Genomic DNA, 20,073 nt, shown 5'->3' on the forward strand with positions numbered 1-20,073 from the left:
CTCTGGGTAAAAAGGTTTTTCTTCACATCCCCCCTAAACCTCCTGCCCCTCACCTTGAACCTATGTCCCCTCGTGACTGACCCTTCAACTAAGGGGAACAGCTGCTCCTTATCCACTCTGTCCATGTCCCTCATAATCTTGTACACCTCAATCAGGTCGCCCCTCAGTCTTCTCTGCTCCAACAAAAACAACCCAAACCTATCCAACCTCTCCTTATAATTTAAATGCTCCATCCCAGGCAGCATCCTGGTGAATCTCCTCTGCACCCCCTCCAGTGCAATCACATCCTTCCTATAATGTGGTGACCAGAACTGCACACAGTGCTCCAGCTGTGGCCTCACCAAAATTCTATGCAACTCCAACATGACTTCCCTGCTGTTGTAATCTATACCTCGATTGATAAAGGCAAGTGTCCCATATTCCTTTTTCACCACCCTACTAACATGCCCTTCCACCTTCGGAGATCTGTGGACAAACACGCCAAGGTCCCTTTGTTCCACAGAACTTCCTCGTGTCCTACCATTCACTGAGTACTTTCTTGTCAAGTTACTCCTTCCAAAGTGCATCACCTCTCACTTTTCTGGGTTTAATTCCATCTGCCACTTATCTGCCCATTTGAGCATTCCTTCTATATCTTCCTGTAACCCAAGACACTCAACCTCACTGTTAACCACCCGGCCAATCTTTGTGTCATCCACAAACTGACTAATCCTACCCCCCACATAGTCATCACTGTCATTTATATAAATGCTGAATAATAGGGGGCCAACACAGATCCCTGTGGTACGCCACCGGACACTGCCTTCCAGTCACTAAAGCAGCCTCTGTCATCACCCTCTGTATCCTAAAACTGAGCCAATTGAATCCACTTTATCAAATTACCCTGTATCCCATGTGAATTTACCTTCTTTACAAGTCTCCCATGTGGGACTTTGTCAGAGGCTTTGCTGAAATCCATATAAAACTACATCGACTGCACGACCCTCATGCTGACTATCCTTGATCAAGCTTTGCCTCTCCAAGTGGAGATAGATTCTCACCTCACCTGTCTCTGTGCCCTATCCACTCCATCTGACGAAGTAGCAGTGCTCCGAAAGCTAATGGCATTTGCTACCAAATAAACCTGTTGGACTTTAACCTGGTGTTGTTAAAACTCTTACAATGAGAAAATGGCAGAGACATTGAACAAATATTTTGTGGAGATAGTGGATCCATTGGTTATAATATTCCAAAATTCCCTGGACACAGGAAAGATTCCAGGGATTGGAAAAATGCTAATGTAACACCCTTATTCAAAAAGGGAGGGAGCCAAAAGGTGGGAAATTACAGACCAGTTAGTTTAATATCTGTTGTTGGGAAAATGTTAGAATCAATTATCAAGGAAGCAGTACTGGGACATTTGGAAAGTCAAAACACTATCCATCAGATTCAGCAAGGTTTTATGAAGGGCAATTCATGTTTGACTAATTTTCTAGAGTTCTTCGAGGATGTAACTAGTAAAGTGGATAATGGGGATCCTGTCGATGTAGTATATCAGGACTTTCAGAAGGCGTTTGATAATGTTCCGCACAAAAAGTTAATTCACAAGGTTAGATCACATGGGATTAGGAGTAATTTATTAGCTTGGACAGGTGATTGGCTGATGGACAGAAGACAGAGTCGGGATAAATGGGGTTTTTTTTGGATGGCAAAAGGTAACCAGTGCAGTGCCACAGGGTTCGACCCTTGGGCCCCGGCTTTTTACAATCTATATTAACGACTTGGATACAACGATAGAAGATTCTAGAGCCAAATTTACAGATGACACTAAAGTAGGCGGGACAGTAAGTTGCAATGTGGAAATAAGAACCTTACAAATGGATAGAGATAGGTTCGGAGAGTGGGCCAACATGTGGCAGATGGAGTTTAACGTGGATAAGTGTGAGGTCATGCATTTTGGTCAGCAAAATAGGAAAGCGATTTATTATCTAAATGGGGAGAGACTTCAGGGTGCTCCGGTGCAGAGGGATCTGGGTGTCCTTGTTCATGAGTCACAGAAAACCAGCAGCAGATACAGCAGATAATAAAGAAAGTGAATGGAATGTTGGCATTTCTAGCTAAAGGAATAGAATAGGTTCAGAGAGCTTGGCGAAGATTGGGATCTAGATGAGTATACGGCTTGTAGGAAGGGACTAAAGAAGGAAATTAGGAGAGCCAGAAGGGGTCACGAGAAGACCTTGGCAGGTAGGATTAAGGAAAACCCTAAAGCATTCTATAAATATGTGAAGAGTAAAAGGATGAGACGTGAAGGAATAGGGCATATAAAAGGTGAAGGCGGGAAACTCTGTACGGAACCAGTAGAAATGGCAGATGTGCTTAATGAGTATTTTGCCTCGGTTTTCACAGAGGAGAAGGACCTGGGTGGATGTACTGTGGGCTTGCGGTGGACTGAAAAGATTGAGTATGTGGACTTTAACAAAGAGGTTGTGCTGGAATCTTTGAATGGCATCAAGATAGATAAGTCGCCGGGTCCGGATGGGATGTACCCCAGGTTACTGTGGGAGGCGAGGGAAGAGATTGCAGAGCCTCTGGCGATGATCTTTGCGTCGTCGATGGAGACGGGAGAGGTGCCGGAGGATTGGAGGATTGCGGCTGTGGTTCCTATTTTCAAGAAGGGGAATAGGGATAGCCCAGGTAATTACCGACCGGTGAGTCTAACCTCAGTGGTTGGTAAGCTGATGGAGAAGATCCTGAGGGACAAGATTTATGAGCATTTAGAGAGGTTTAGTATGCTCAAGAATACTCAGCATGGCTTTGTCAAAGGTACATCGTGCCTTACGAGCCTGGTGGAGTTCTTCGAAAATGTGACTAAACACATTGATGAAGGGAAAGCAGTAGATGTGGTTTATATGGATTTTAGCAAGGCGTTCGATAAGGTCCCCCATGCAAGGCTCCTAGAAAAAGTGAGAGGGCATGGGATCCAAGGGGCTGCTGCCCTGTGGATCCAGAACTGGCTTGCCCAAAGGAGGCAGAGAGTGGGTATAGATGGGTCTTTTTCTAAATGGAGGTCGGTCACCCGTAGTGTGCCCCAGGGATCTGTTCTGGGACCCTTGCTGTTTGTCATTTTCACAAATGACCTGGATGAGGAAGTGGAGGGATGGGTTGGTAAGTTTGCCGACGACACAAAGGTTGGTGGGGTTGTGGATAGTCTGGAGGGATGTCAGAAGTTACAGAGGGACATAGATAGGATGCAAGACTGTGCGGAGAAGTGGCAGATGGACTTCAACCCAGATAAATGCGTAGTGGTCCATTTTGGCAGGTCAAATGGGATGAAGGAGTACAATATAAAGGGAAAGACTCTTCGTACTGTAGAGGATCAGAAGGACCTTGGGATCCGGGTCCATAGGACTCTGAAATCGGCCCCGCAGGTGGAGGAGGTGGTTAAGAAGGCGTATGGTGTGCTGGCCTTTATCAATCGAGGGATTGAGTTTCGGAGTCCGGGGATAATGATGCAGCTATATAAGACCCTCGTCAGACCCCACTTGGAGTACTGTGCTCAGTTCTGGTCGCCTCATTACAGGATGTGGAAAAGATTGAAAGGGTGCAGAGGAGATTTACAAGGATGTTGCCTGGATTGAGTGGCATGCCTTATGAGGATAGGCTGAGGGAGCTCGGTCTTTTCTCCTTGGAGAGACGTAGGATGAGAGGAGACCTAATAGAGGTATACAAGATGTTGAGAGGCATAGATTGGATGGACTCTCAGAGGCTTTTTCCCAGGGTGGAAATGGCTGCTACGAGAGGACACAGGTTTAAGGTGCTGGGGGGTAGGTACAGGGGAAATGTGAGGGGGAAGTTTTTCACACAGAGGGTGGTGGGCGAGTGGAATCGGCTGCCGTCAGTGGTGGTGGAGGCAAACTCAATAGGGTCTTTTAAGAGACTCCTGGATGAGTACATGGGACTTAATAGGATGGAGGGTTATAGGTAGGCCTAAAAGGTAGGGATATGTTCGGCACAACTTGTGGGGCCGAAGGGCCTGTTTTGTGCTGGAGTTTTTCTATGTTTCTATGTTTGTACAAAGGTAAGGAAGTTTTGTTGCAACTCTGTTGGGTGTTTTTCTGGTTGGCAATCAGTGACTAGTGGTGTGCCTCAGGGATCAGTGTTGGGACCGCAATTGTTTATGATTTACAGAGATGATTTGGAGTTGGGGATCAAGTGTAGTGTGTCAAAATTCGCAGATGACACTAAGATGAGTGGCAGAGCAAAGTGTGCAGAGGATGCTGAAAGTCTGCAAAGGGATATAGATAGTCTAATCGAGTGGTCGAGGGTCTGGCAGATGGAGTACAATGTTGGTAAATGTGAAGTCATCCATTTTGGCAGGAATAACAGCAAAATGGACTATTATTTAAATGGTAAAAAATTGCAGCATGCTGTTGTGCAGAGGGACCTGGGTGTCCTTGTGCAGGAATCTCAAGGAGTTGGTTTGCAGGTGCAGCAGGTAATTAAGAAGGCAAATGGAATTTTGTCCTTTATTGTTCGAGGGATGAAGTTTAAAAACAGCGAGATTATGTTGCAGCTGTATAAGGTGCTGGTGAGGCCACACCTGGAGTACCGTGTATAGTTTTGGTCTCCTTACTTGAGAAAGGATATACTGGCACTGGAGGGGGTGCAGAGAAGATTCACTAGGTTGATTCCGGAGTTGAGAAGGTTGGCTTATGAGGGGAGACTCAGTAGACTGGGGCTATACTCATTGGAATTCCGAAGAATGAGGGGAGATCTTATAGAAACATATAAGATTATGAAGGGAATAAATAAGATTGAAGCAGGGAAGTTGTTTCCACTGGCGGGTGAAACTAGAACTAGGGGGCATAGCCTCAAAATAAGGGGAAGCAGATTTAGGACTGAGTTGAGGAGGAACTTCTTCACACAAAGGGTTGTGTATCTGTAAAATTCCCTGCCCAGTGAAGTAGTTGAGGCTACCTGTTTTTAAGGCAAGGATAGATAAATGTTTGAACAGTAAAGGAATTAAGGGTTCTGGTGAGCGGGCGGGTAAGTGAAGCTGAGTCCACGAAAAGATCAGCCATGATCTTATTGAATGGCGGAGCAGGCTCGAGGGGCCAGATCATAGAAATCATAGAAATCCTACAGTACAGAAAGAGGCCATTCGGCCCATCAAGTCTGCACCGACCACAATCCCACCCAGGCCCTACCCCCACATCCCTACATATTTTACCCACTAATCCCTCTAATCTACCCATCCCAGGACACTAAGGGGCAATTTTAGCATGGCCAATCAACCTAACCCACACATCTTTGGACTGTGGGAGGAAACCGGAGCACCCGGAGGAAACCCACGCAGACACGAGGAGAATGTGCAAACTCCACACAGACAGTGACCCAAGCTGGGAATCGAACCCAGGTCCCTGGAGCTGTGAAGCAGCAGTGCTAACCACTGTGCTACCGTGCCGCTCCAGATGGCCTACTCCTGCTACTAGTTCTTATGGTCTTATACAAGTCATTGGTGATACTGCACCTGGAGTATTGTGCACAGTTTTAGTCCCCTTATTTGAGGAAAGATGCAGTGACATTGGAGGCAGTTCAGAGGAGGTTCACTCGATTGATTCCAGAGATGAGGGGTTTGTCGTATGAAGAGAGATTGAACAGTTTAGACCTATACTCTGCAATTTAGAAGAATGAGGGGAGATCAAACTAAAGATATACAAGATGATAAAAGATATGGATAAAGTGGACATGGAGCAGATGCTTCCTCTTGTGGGGGCATTCTGGGGCAAGAGGTCATGGTCTTAGGATAAGAGGTAGCAAATTTAAAACAGAGTTGAGGAGAAACTACTTCTCCCAAAGGGTTGTGAATCTGTGGAATTCACTGCCCCAAAGTGCGGTGGATGCTGGGACAGTGAGTAAATTTAAGGAGGAGTTAGACAGATTTTTAATTGGTAATGGGTTGAAAGGTTATGGGGAGAAGGCAGGGAAATGGGGATGAGGAGCGTATCAGCCATGATCGAATAGCAACGTGGACTCGATGGGCCGAATGGCTTAATTCTGCTCCTGTATCTTATGAACTTATAAGGTGATGGACGTATTAAAATGTCTGAAGGCGGATAAATCTCCTGGTCCTGTCCAGGTATATCCAAGAACACTGCATGAGGCCAAAGAAGAAATTGCAGGAGCCCTGGGTGAGATATTTGCATCATCGTTAGACACGGGTGAGGTACCAGAAGACTGGAGGGTGGCAAATGTTGTGTCCTTATTTAAGAAGGGCTGCAAAGAAAAACCTGGGAATTATAGACCGGTAAGCGTAACATCTGTGGTGGTAACTTACCAGAGAGGACTCTGAGGGATAAGGTATATAGGCATTTGGAAAGACAGGGTTTGATTAGGAGGAGTCAGCACGGCTTTGTGCATGGGAGATCATGCCTTACAAATTTGTTAAGAGTTTTGGATAAAGTGACCAGGAAGGTTGATGAGGGCAAGGTGGTAGACATGGTCTATATGGACTTCAGTAAGGACTTTGATAAAGTTTCACATGGTAGGCTGCTCTGGAAGGCTAGATCACATGGAATCCAGGCAGTGCTGGCAAATTGGATAAACAATTGGCTTGATGCTAGGAAGCAGAGGGTAATGGTGGAAGGATGCTTGTCAGACTGGAGGCCTGTGACTAGTGGTGTGCCTCAGGGGTCAGAGCTGGGCCCATTGCTGTTTGCTATCTGTATCATCGCTTTGGATGAGAATGTACAAGGCATGATCAGTAAGTCTGCAGATGACACTAAAATAGGTGGCATTGTAAACAGTAAAGGAAGGTTATCAAAAATTGCAGCAGGATCTTGATCAGCTGGGGAAGTGGGCCAAGAAATGGCAAATGGAGTTCATTCAATACAGATAAGTGTGAGGTGTTGCATTTTGGAAAATCAAATCAAGGTAGGACTTTCATGGTGAATGGTAGGACCTGAGGGAGTATCATGGAACAGAGGGATCTTGGAGTTCAGGTGCATGGTTCTCTAAAGGTGGAGTCACAGGTAGATAGGGCATTGGCATGCTGGCCTTCATCAGTCTGAGTATAGAAGTTGGGAAGTTATGTTGCAGTTGTACAGGATGTTGGTGAGGCCGCACCTGGAGTATTGTGTTCAGTTTTAGTCGCCTTGCTGTAGGAAAGATGTCATTAAATTGGAGAGAGTGTCGAAGAGATTTACAAGGATGTTGCCAGGACTCAAGGGACTGAGTTATAGGGAGAGATTAGACAGGCTGGGACTTTTTCTTTGGAGCGTAGGAGACTGAGGGGTGATCTTATCGAGGTGTATAAGATCATCAGAGGCATGGATAGGGTGAATGCACTCAGTCTTTTTCCCACTGAAAGGTATTTGGACAGATACATGGATAGGAAAGGTTCAGAGGGATATGGGCCAAATGCAGGCAAATGGGGTTCGCTTAGATGGGCATTTTGGTCGGCATGGACCAATTTGGGCCACAGGACCTGTCTCCGTGCCGTAGATTCTATGATTCTATGAAGTTTGCAGATGACACCAAGATTGGTAGGGTGGTTAATAGTGAAGAGGATGGTTATTGGTTACAGGAAGACATCGATGGATTGGTCAGATGGGCAGAGCAGTGACAGATGATATTTAACGCTGATTAGTGTGAGGTGATGCACTTTGGAAGAAGAAACAGGACAGTGGAGTATCTAATGAATGGCAGGACACTGGGAAACCCAGAGGAACAGAGGGATTTTGGGGTAATTTTTCACAGATCCCTGAAGTCACAGGTGGACAGAGTGGTGAAGAAGGCATTCGGCATGCTTGGTTTCATCGGTCAGAACATTGAATACAGGAGTTGGGACATCTTGTTAAAGTTGTACAAGACATTGATAAAGCCACACTTGGAATACTGTGTGCAGTTCTGGTCATCCTATTATAGAAAGGATATTATTAAACTAGAAAGAGTGCAGAAAAGATTTACTAGGATGCTACCGGGACTTGATGGATTGAGTTATAAGGAGAGGCTGAATAGACTGGGACTTTTTTCTCTGGAGCGTAGGAGGCTGAGGGGTGACCTTATAGAGGTCTATAAAATAATGAGGGGCATAGACAAGGTAGATAGTCAATATCTTTTCCCAAAGGTAGGGGAGTCTAAAACTCGAGGGCATAGGTTTAAGGTGAGAGGGGAGAGATACAAAAGTATCCAGAGGGGCAGTTTTTTCACACAGAGGGTGGTGAGTGTCTGGAACAAGCTGCCAGAGGTAGTAGTAGAGGTGGGTACAATTCTATCTTTTAAAAAGCATTTAGATAGTTGCATGGGTACGATGGATATAGAGGGATATGGGCCAAATGTGGGCAATTGGGATTAGTTTAGGGGTTTAAAAAAAAAAGGGGGGCATGGACAGGTTGGACCAAAGGGCCTGTTTCCATGCTGTAAACCTCTATGACTCTATAACAGATCAGCTAGATAGTCAATATCTTTTCCCAAAGGTAGGGGAGTCTAAAACTAGAGGGCATAGGTTTAAGGTGAGAGGGGAGAGAGACAAAAGTGTCCAGAGGGGCAATTTTTTTCACACAGAGGGTGGTAAGTGTCTGGAACAAGCTGCCAGAGGTAGTAGTAGAGGCGGCTACAATTCTGTCTTTTAAAAAGCATTTAGACAGTTACATGGGTACGATGGGTAGAGAGGGATATGGGCCAAATGCGGGCAATTGGGGCTAATTTAGGATTAAAAAAAGAGCGGCAATGTTCAGCTCCTTGATGTCACACTTGGTCAAATGCGGCCTTGATGTCAAGGGTTGTCACTCTCACTCTCACCTCTGGAATTCAGTTCTTTTGTCCATGTTTGAACCAAGGCTCTGTGAAGTACTTTTTGAAGTGTGGTTACTGTGCTCATGCAGAAAACACAGCAACCAATTTATACACAAGATCCCACAAACAGCACTATAATAATGACCCAGATAATCTGAATTAGTCATGATCGTTGAGGGATGTATACTGGGTAATACACCCCCATGGAGGAGAGAGCTGCCTCTTAAACCATGACTGTCACCTGGAACACGTGGAGTAAACAGCTGTTGAGGTAGTGCTTTCCACCTGTGCATACACCTGCAGTTTGAGCTGTGCCTCAGGCAGTTTCTCTCCTTTTGCTCAGGATTCTGTTGTTTGCCTCGGTTTGAATGTTTGGAAGGTTCCTATTACTCAGTGTCTGGGCCCCATGCCCAGATCCTATTATTGATTCTCTACGTGAATATCTGCAAAGTCACTCCGAGAAAGGTTACAGGCTGAGCCAGTGGGAATTCAGCCTCCGATAGTTTTAAGGGCTTTAACCACCCCTCATTCTTAGGGAGGGGCTGGGGGGAGGAGAGAGAGTTAAACAGACCCCAATTCCAGGGAGACGGTATTTAAGGATACAGAGAATATTCCAGACTCCCTCAGCCTCCCTCTACTGTTATTATAGGAACAGATTATTGATCAGATGGAGCCTGTCACTGAGTTCATTCCCAGAATGTCGAAACATAAATCTTGGCTAACAGCAAACTGAGGCAAGGAACATTGTCTGGTGGGCCCCACAGATTGTGTTGAAACAGAGATGAACTATCCTGGAACCTTCTATCAACAATCCTGAATCCAAGCAACACCAGCTGCACTGGAGACCATTCAGCCCACTGTGCCTGTGCTAGCTCTGAGAAAGAGCTATCTACTCGACGCCACACCCACCCTGTTCACCTTGCATTTAATTATTTATCCAATTGGCTTTGGAAACTTGTTGTTGAATCTGTTTCCACTTCCCTCTCACATGAAAAACGAGAGGAAAGGCAATGTGAAAAACCACTCACACACTGAATTATGTTCTGGAATGCATTGCTTGAACAATTGTTTCAAACAGCTTCAATAGTGGCTTTTAAAGGGGAATTAAATAAATGCCTGAAGGGGAAAATAATTATAGGCTTGTGGGGACAGAGCAGAAAATGGGACAGTATGATGGGCTGAATGGCCAACCTCTGAGCTATCTCATCCAGCAATCAGAAAAAGCCACCATGTAAAAAAAATTCCCATCTTCACCAAGGGTGTTATAGCCCTTTTAAAGAGGACCCCACAAGGTGTTTTAGCCCTTTTAAGGAGGACACAGCCCTTTTAAGGAGAGCCCTGCAGACCGGCAGCTGATGACGGCAGACAGTGAGTTGTCATGGAATCGGTACACACATAGTATTCATTTCCTCTCTTAAAAGTTACTGCAGCTTTTTCCTTTAAACAGCGCACGCTTTGCCAAGCTGGCAGGATGTGGGCAGTGGCCCCATGGCCCTACATCCACAACCCAGCACCCCCCAAACCCCAGCAACAGCCGCAGGGTTCCTCACACTCACAACTGCCCCATCCTGTGCTTCTTACCTGATCTTTGCCTCCTCCTCTTCCTCCAGTGCCAGACTACCAGCAATGTAACAACATGTCCCACTATCACCAGCGTGGGGAAGAGGGGGCTAGTGGGATTGGGAGACATGAGGTGGGGGGAGGGTGTTCACTCCACACCCAAGGAGAGAGGCAGGCACAACAGTGTTCATCCAGAGAGGCAGGAGGAGGGAGCTGAGAGGGAGGAGATCAGCTCTGTGATAGCCCAACCCTACCCTCTGCAGGCTCCTGCAATGCAGTGCTGACTTGTTCTCCTCAACTCGCCCTCACACTCTCTCTATCTCTCCCCCTCTCTCCCAACTACTCACAACCTTTCACAGAATTGTGGACTAGTTGCGGCTGGTTCTGTTTTCTGCGCTCTGTTAACCGGGACAGTGAGAGACAGAGAATTGGCTGCCTTCAAATCTTAAAATAAATATCACACAATGTAAACTGGAGCTGGAGAAAGGATTGTTAATCTAAACCAGTGAGAAACAAGACGCAGTTCATGCTCCTCCTCCTCTCCATTTTTCTCTATGTCTCTTGGCTTTACTCTCTCCCGGTTTTCCACTCTCTCTCCCGGTTTTCCATTTCTTGGTTATAGAATACAGAGAATAGCGGTGGAAGGGTGTTTTTCAGAATGGAGATCTGTAGCTAGTGATGTTCCGCAGGGATCAGTGCTGGGACCTCTGTTTGTGGTGTATATAAATGATCTGGAGGGAAATGTGGATGGTCTGATTAGTAAGGTTGCAGATGACACGAAGATTGGTGGAGTTGCTGATAGTGCCGGGGATTGTCAGAGGATACAACAGGATATCGATAGATTGGAGACTTGGGCACAGAAATGGCAGATGGAGTTTAATCCAGACAAATGTGAGGTGATGCATTTTGGAGGTTCAAATTTAGGTGTGAATTATACTGTAAATGGCAGAACCCTGAGGAACATTAACATACAGAGGGATCTGGGCGTGCAGGTCCACAGCTCCCACAGTCCATAGAGGCACAGACAGGGTGGATAGTCAGAGGCTTTTGCCCCAGGGTGGAAGTGTCAATTTCAAGGGGGCACAGGTTCAAGGTGAGAGGGGGAAAGTTTAAGGGAGATGTGCGGGGGGAAGTTTTTCACACAGAGAGTGGTGGGTGCCTGGAACGCGCTGCCAGAGGAGGTGGTGGAAGCAGGTACATTAACAACATTTAAGAGGCATCTGGATGGGTGCATGAATAGGGAGGGAATAGAGGGATACGGACCGAGTAAGGGCGGAAGGTTTATTTAGTTTAGTTAGGGCATCATGATCAGCACAGGCTGGGAGGGCCGAAGGGCCTGTTCCTGTGCTGTACTTTTCTTTGTTCCTCTTTTTCCTCTCTCTCCCGGTTTCCCTCTCTCTCTCCTGGTTTTCCTCTCTCTCTCTCTCCCGGTTTTCCTCTCTCTCTCTCCCGGTTTTCCTCTCTCTCTCTCTCCCGGTTTTCCTCTCTCTCTCTCTCCCGGTTTTCCTCTCTCTCTCCCGGTTTTCCTCTCTCTCTCTCCCGATTTTCCTCTCCCTCTCTCTCCTGGTTTCCTCTCTCCTGGTTTTCCTCTCTCTCTCCCGGTTTTCCTCTCTCTTCCTCTCCCCCGGTTTTCCTCTCTTCCTCTCCCGGTTTTCCTCTCTCTCTCCTGGTATTCCTCTCTCTCTCTCCCAGTTTTCCTCTCTCTCTCTCCCGGTTTTCCTCTCTCTCTCCCCCGGTTTTCCTCTCTCTCTCTCTCTCCCTCTCCCGGTTTTCCTCTTCTCGGTTTGCCTTTCTCCCGGTTTTTTCCTCTCCCAGTTTTGCCCTCTGTTTCTCCTATATCTCCTCGCTGTCTGTCTGTTTTTATTATTCTTTGTCCTCTGTTTCTGATGCAGGGTCAGGCACAGGAGGTATTTGCCTCTCCAACAGGAGTCACCTTTTCCTCACTCACACGTCAATAGTTACTTGGCCAGAAGCCAAGCCCGGCCAGATTCGGACTGAAGTAGGTGGGGACAGAGGGTATTTTGAGAGAAGCTCGAGTTAGTTTCTGTCACTAAATTCAAAGCAGATGACAAGTGGCTCCGTTTTTAAAGTGGAAAATATAGCAGCAGTGTCAAGGTCATTACCATACATTGATTCACCTACCAGGTAAAAGCTTCATCCAAACCGATCACAGCAAGTCAGAAAAGCCAGGATAAATGAGAGAGTGAGAGAGACAGCAAGGTAGACAGAAAGACGAAGACAGAGAGAGACACCTCAGCCCCCAAGCTCCAGTATCAATAAAGCAGAAAGCAGCAATGCACTGGATTCTCTCCTTGTCCCCTGTGAGGGGAGGAGGTTAAAAATACCCTCTGATTAAAGTCCACACGCATGAGAACAAAATCCAAGAACTTGTCAGTATATTGACATAAAATCCTGTGCAGTTGCCTAGTGATTGGAGTCTGCAGCAATTTCACACCAGCACCCTGCCACACACTGACACACACTGACACACACAGTGACACACACACACACTGACACACACACACACAGTGACACACACACTGACACACACAGTGACACACACAGTGACACACACAGTGACACACACACACACAGTGACACACACTGACACACACTGACACACACAGTGACACACACACACACTGACACACACACACACACAGTGACACACACACACACACAGTGACACACACACACACTGACACACACACACACACAGTGACACACACACACACACAGTGACACACACACACACTGACACACACACACACACTGACACACACACACACACTGACACTCACACTGACACACACACTGACACACACACACACTGACACACACACACACACACTGACACACACACACACACACACTGACACACACACACACTGACACACACTGACACACACACACTGACACACACACACTGACACACACACTCACACTGACACACACACTGACACACACACACTGACACACACACACACACTGACACACACACACACACACACACACACTGACACACACTGACACACACACACTGACACACACACACTGACACACAGACTCACACTGACACACACACACACTGACACACACACACACTGACACACACACACTGACACACTCACACACTGACACACACAGACACAGACACACACACACACTGACACACACACACTGACACACACACACTGACACACACACACACACACTGACACACACACACACACACTGACACACACACACACACACACTGACACACACTGACACACACACACTGACACACACACACACTGACACACACACACACTGACACACACACACACACTGACACACACACACACACACTGACACACACACACACACACACTGACACACACACACACACTGACACACACACTGACACACACTCACAGTGACACACACTGACACACACACACACTGACACACACACACACTGACACACACACTGACACACACACACTGACACACACACTGACACACACACACTGACACACACACACTGACACACAGACTGACACACAGACTGACACACAGACTGACACACAGACTGACACACAGACTGACACACACACTCACACTGACACACACACACACTGACACACACACACACTGACACACACACACACACTCACACACACACACACACTGATACACACACACACTGACACATACACATACTGACACACACACTGACACACACACACACACTCACACTGACACACACACACACACACTCACACTGACACACACACACACTGACACACACACTGACACACACTCACACTGACACACTCACACTGACACACACTGACACACTCACACACTGACACACACAGACACACACTGACACACACACACACTGACACACACACACACTGACACACACACACACACACACTGACACACACACACTGACACACACACACTGACACACACACACTGACACACACACTGACACACACACTGACACTGACACACACACTCACACTGACACACACACACTGACACACACACACACTGACACACACACTGACACTCACACACACTCACACACACACACACTGACACACACACACTGACACACACACACACTGACACACACACACACTGACACACACACACACACTCACACTGACACACACACTGACACACACACTGACACACACACTGACACACTCACACTGACACACTCACACTGACACACACACACACTCACATTGACACACACACTGACACACACACACACACACACACAGACACACACACACTGACACACACACACTGACACACACACACTGACACACACACACTGACACACACACACACTGACACACACACTGACACACACACTGACACACACACTGACACTCACAGTGACACACACTGACACTCACAGTGACACACACTGACACACACACACACTGACACACACACTGACACACAGACTGACACACAGACTGACACACAGACTGACACACAGACTGACACACACACTCACACTGACACACACACACACTGACACACACACACACTGACACACACACTCACACTGACACACACACACACTGACACACACACTGACACACACAAACACTGACACACACACACACTGACACACACACACACTGACACACACACTCACACTGACACACACACACACTGACACACACACTGACACACACAAACACTGACACACACACACACTCACACTGACACACACACACACTGACACACACACACACTGACACACACTCACACTGACACACACTCACACTGACACACACTCACACTGACACACTCACACACTGACACACACACACTGACACACACACTGACACACACACTGACACACACACACTGACAGACACACACACTCACACTGACACACACACTGACACACACTCACACTGACACACACACTGACACACTCACACTGACACACTCACACTGACACACTCACACTGACACACACAAATACACACACTGACACACACACTGACACACACACACTGACACACACACACTGACACACACACACACTGACATACACACACTGACACACACTGACACACACACACTGACACACACTGACATACACACACTGACACACACACTGACACACACACACTGACACACACACTGACACACACACACACACTGACACACACACTCACACTGACACACACACTCACACTGACACACACACTGACACACACACACACTGACACACACACACACACTGACACACACACACTCACACTGACACACACACACTGACACACACTCACACTGACACACACTCACACTGACACACACTCACACTGACACACTCACACACTGACACACACACACACTGACACACACACACACTGACACACACACACTGACACACACACACTGACACACACTCACACTGACACACACACACTCACACTGACACACACACACTGACACACACACTGACACACACTCACACTGACACACACACTGACACACTCACACTGACACACTCACACTGACACACACACACACTGACACACACACACTGACACACACACTGACACACACACACACTGACACACACACACACACACTGACATACACACACTGACACACACACTGACACACACACTGACACACACACACTGACACACACTGACACACGCACTGACACACACACTCACACTGACACACACACTCACACTGACACACACACTCACACTGACACACACACACTGACACACACACACACTGACACACACACACACTGACACACACACACTGACACACACACACTGACACACACACTGACACACACACACTGACACACACACTCTGACACACACACACACTGACACACACACACACTCACACTGACACACACACACACTGACACACACTCACACTGACGCACACACTGACACACTCACACTGACACACTCACACTGACACACTCACACTGACACACTGACACACACTGACACACACACACACTGACACACACACACTGACACACACACACACACACACTGACATACACACACTGACACACACACTTACACGCACACTGACACACACACTGACACACACACACTGACACACACACTGACACTGACACACACACACACACTGACACACACACACTGACACACACACACTCACACTGACACACACTGACACACACACACACACACTGACACACTCACACTGACACACTCACACTGACACACTCACACTGACACACACACTCACACACACACACACAGACACACACACACAGACACACACACACAGACACACACACAGACACACACACAGACACACACACAGACACACACACAGACACACACACCGACACACACACCGACACACACACCGACACACACACCGACACACACCGACACACACACCGACACACACACCGACACACACACCGACACACACACCGACACACACACCGACACACACCGACACACACACCGACACACACACCGACACACACCGACACACACATACACCGACACACACATACACCGACACACACATACACCGACACACACATACACCGACACACACATACACCGACACACACACACACTGACACACACACACTGACACACACACACTGACACACACACACACTGACACACACTGACACACACACACACACTGACACACACACACACACTGACACACACACACACTGACACACACACACTGACACACACACACACTCACACTGACACACACACTGACACACACACACACTGACACACACACTGACACACACACTGACACACACACACACTGACACACACACAGACACACACACTGACACACACACCGACACACACACCGACACACACACACACCGACACACACCGACACACACACACACCGACACACACACACACCGACACACACACACACCGACACACACACTGACACACACACACACTGACACACACTCACACTGACACACACTCACACTGACACACACTCACACTGACACACTGACACACACACAGAGACACACACAGACACACACACACACACTAGCACACACACATTGGCACACTCACACACTGATACACAGACACTGACAAACACACACACACACTGACACACACACACACACACACAGAGACACACACACACTATAAACACACTGAGACACAGACACATTGAGACACAGACACACACACACTGACACACACTCTCACACACTCACACACACTCACACACACTCACTCTCACACACACTCACACTCTCACACACTCACACTCTCACACACTCACACTCTCACACACTCACACTCTCACACACTCACACTCTCACACACTCACACTGACAATCACACTGACATAATCACACTGACACATACATTGACACACTCACATTGACACATTCACATACACACACACACTAAAAACATGCGCACTGAGACATAGACACACTGACACAGACTCACACTCACAGACACACACACGCTAACACAGACACACTCTGACACACACACTCTGACGCACGAAGACACACACACACACACAGACTCACATCCACACTGACACACACTCACACTGACACACACACTGACACACACACATGGGTGGCACGGTGGCACAGTGGTTAGCACTGTTGCCTCACAGTGCCAGGGACCCGGGTTCAATTCCCGACTTGGGTCACTGTCTGTGCAGAGTCTCCCTGTATCTGCGTGGGTTTCCTCCGGGTGCTCCGGTTTCCTCCCACAGTCCGAAAGACGTGCTGGTTAGGGTGCATTGGCCATGTAAATTCTCCTTCAGTGTACCCGAACAAGCACCGGAGTGTGGCGACTAGGGGAATTTCACAGTAACTTCATTGCAGTGTTAATGTGACACTAATAAACTATAAAACTAAACAGACCAGCACCCTGCCACACATGCACACCGACACATTCACACTGACACATTCACACCGACACACACACACACACACGCATCCTCACACACACTCTCTCATACACACCCACATACACTCTCACAAACACAGTGTCTCACAAATGCAGTCATACAATCATGAATACAGTTAAACTCAGTGTTAACACAATCTCTGACAGCAGTGAGAACCTTTGGCGAGATTTAGTTCTGACAGTCTGACCCCATCCCCCATTCGGATCAGTAACAGCCTGCGATCAAATAGCAGCTGCCCTACCTTGTCCCTGCTGAATTAAATCTTCCATGAAGGAACTGCCATCATCTAGTTCCATTGTGTTAGCCTTGCAGAATGCTCTCTCAATGTTCTGCCCAATCGGACTTCACTCAAACAATGGCACACCACAGCCCCATGCCTTCTCTCCACAGCCCCGAGCCTGAGCTCTCAAACTGACAGAAAACCTCCTGGCTCAGCCTCGCCTGCCTAAACTCCTGGACGGTTCACAGGATTTTCAACAATCCTCTCATGCTGGCATGTCAAAGGGCTGCACCCTCACAACACTTGCTTCAACTCAGATCCACTCAGTTTTGCTCAGGACCTGGTATCACACAGCTGGTGTAACACTCAGGCCAGGCCCCAGTTCCAACTCCAGGTCAAAGCACAGGCACCAGCCCATGCTACAGGATTCAGGGTTCCAGTATCCCAGACCTCTGGTTCCCAGACCCCAGAGCTCAGGTGTCCCAGGCTTCAGGTGTCCCAGGCCTCGGGTGTCCCAGGCCCCATGCCTCGGGTATCCCAGGCCCCAGGCCTCGGGTGTCCCAGGCCCCGGGCCTCGGGTGTCCCAGGCCCCGGGCCTCGGGTGTCCCAGGCCCCAGGCATCCCAGGCCCCGGACCTCGGGTGTCCCAGGCCCTGGGCCTCGGGTGTCCCAGGCCCCGGGTGTCCCAGGCCCCGGGTGTCCCAGGCCCCGGGCCTCGTGTGTCCCAGGCCCCGGGCCTCGGGTGTCACAGGCCCCGGGCCTCGGGTGTCCCAGGCCCCGGGCCTCGGGTGTCCCAGGCCCCGGGCCTCGGGTGTCCCAGGCCCCGGGCATCCCAGGACCCGGGCCTCGGGTGTCCCAGGCCCAAGGCCTCGGGTGCCCCTGGCCTCGGGTGCCCCAGGCCTCGGGTGTCCCAGGCTCGGGTGTCCCAGGCCTCGGGTGTCCCAGGCCCCGGGCCTCGGGTGTCCCAGGCCCAAGGCCTCGGGTGTCCCAGGCCCAAGGCCTCGGGTGCCCCAGGCCTCGGGTGTCCCAGGCTCGGGTGTCCCAGGCCTCGGGTGTCCCAGGCCTTGGGTGTCCCAGGCCTCGGTCCTCGGGTGTCCCAGGCCTCGGGTATCCCAGGCCTCGGGTGTCACAGGCCTTAGGTGTCCCAGGCCCCAGGCCTCAGGTGTCCGAGGCCTCGGGTGTCCCAGGCCCCAGGCCTCGGGTGTCCCAGGCCGCGGGTGTCCCAGGCCCCGGGCCTCAGGAATCCCAGGCCTCAGGTGTCCCAGGCATTGGGTATCCTAAGCCTCGGCTTATGTCCTCGGCTTATGGAGATAGACCAACAAGAGGCGAGGCCACACTGGATTTGGTACTGGGTAATGAACCAGGCCAGGTGTTAGATTTGAAGGTAGGTGAGCACTTTGGTGATAGTGACCACAATTCGATTATGTTTACCTTAGCAATGGAAAAGGATAGGTATATACCAAAGGGCAAGAATTATAGCTGGGGGAAAGGAAATTATGATGCGATTAGGCGAGATTTAGGTGGCATAGGTTGGGGAAGGAA

General features: G+C 48.7%; 1 protein-coding gene across 13 annotated transcripts in view; it reads right to left on the reverse strand.

Moving 5' to 3' along the window:
* LOC144504463 (plectin-like) overlaps nt 1–20,073 on the reverse strand; it is a 745,079-nt gene that overhangs the window by 337,764 nt on the left and 387,242 nt on the right. For 2 of the 13 annotated variants that reach the window (XM_078229902.1, XM_078229893.1), the window contains exon 1: nt 12,478–12,655. The exons of 8 other annotated variants lie outside the window; for them this stretch is intronic. In XM_078229902.1, coding sequence (XP_078086028.1) covers nt 12,478–12,493 — 16 coding nt within the window. In that variant the 5' untranslated portion in view covers nt 12,494–12,655. Of the gene's footprint in view, nt 1–10,356; nt 10,564–12,477; nt 12,656–18,553; nt 18,694–20,073 lie in introns of those variants that run through there. 3 more of the 13 variants (XM_078229813.1, XM_078229806.1, XM_078229866.1) reach the window with 2 other exon arrangements.

Source organism: Mustelus asterias, chromosome 2, assembly GCF_964213995.1.
Source record: "Mustelus asterias chromosome 2, sMusAst1.hap1.1, whole genome shotgun sequence".
Lineage (NCBI taxonomy): Eukaryota > Metazoa > Chordata > Chondrichthyes > Carcharhiniformes > Triakidae > Mustelus > Mustelus asterias.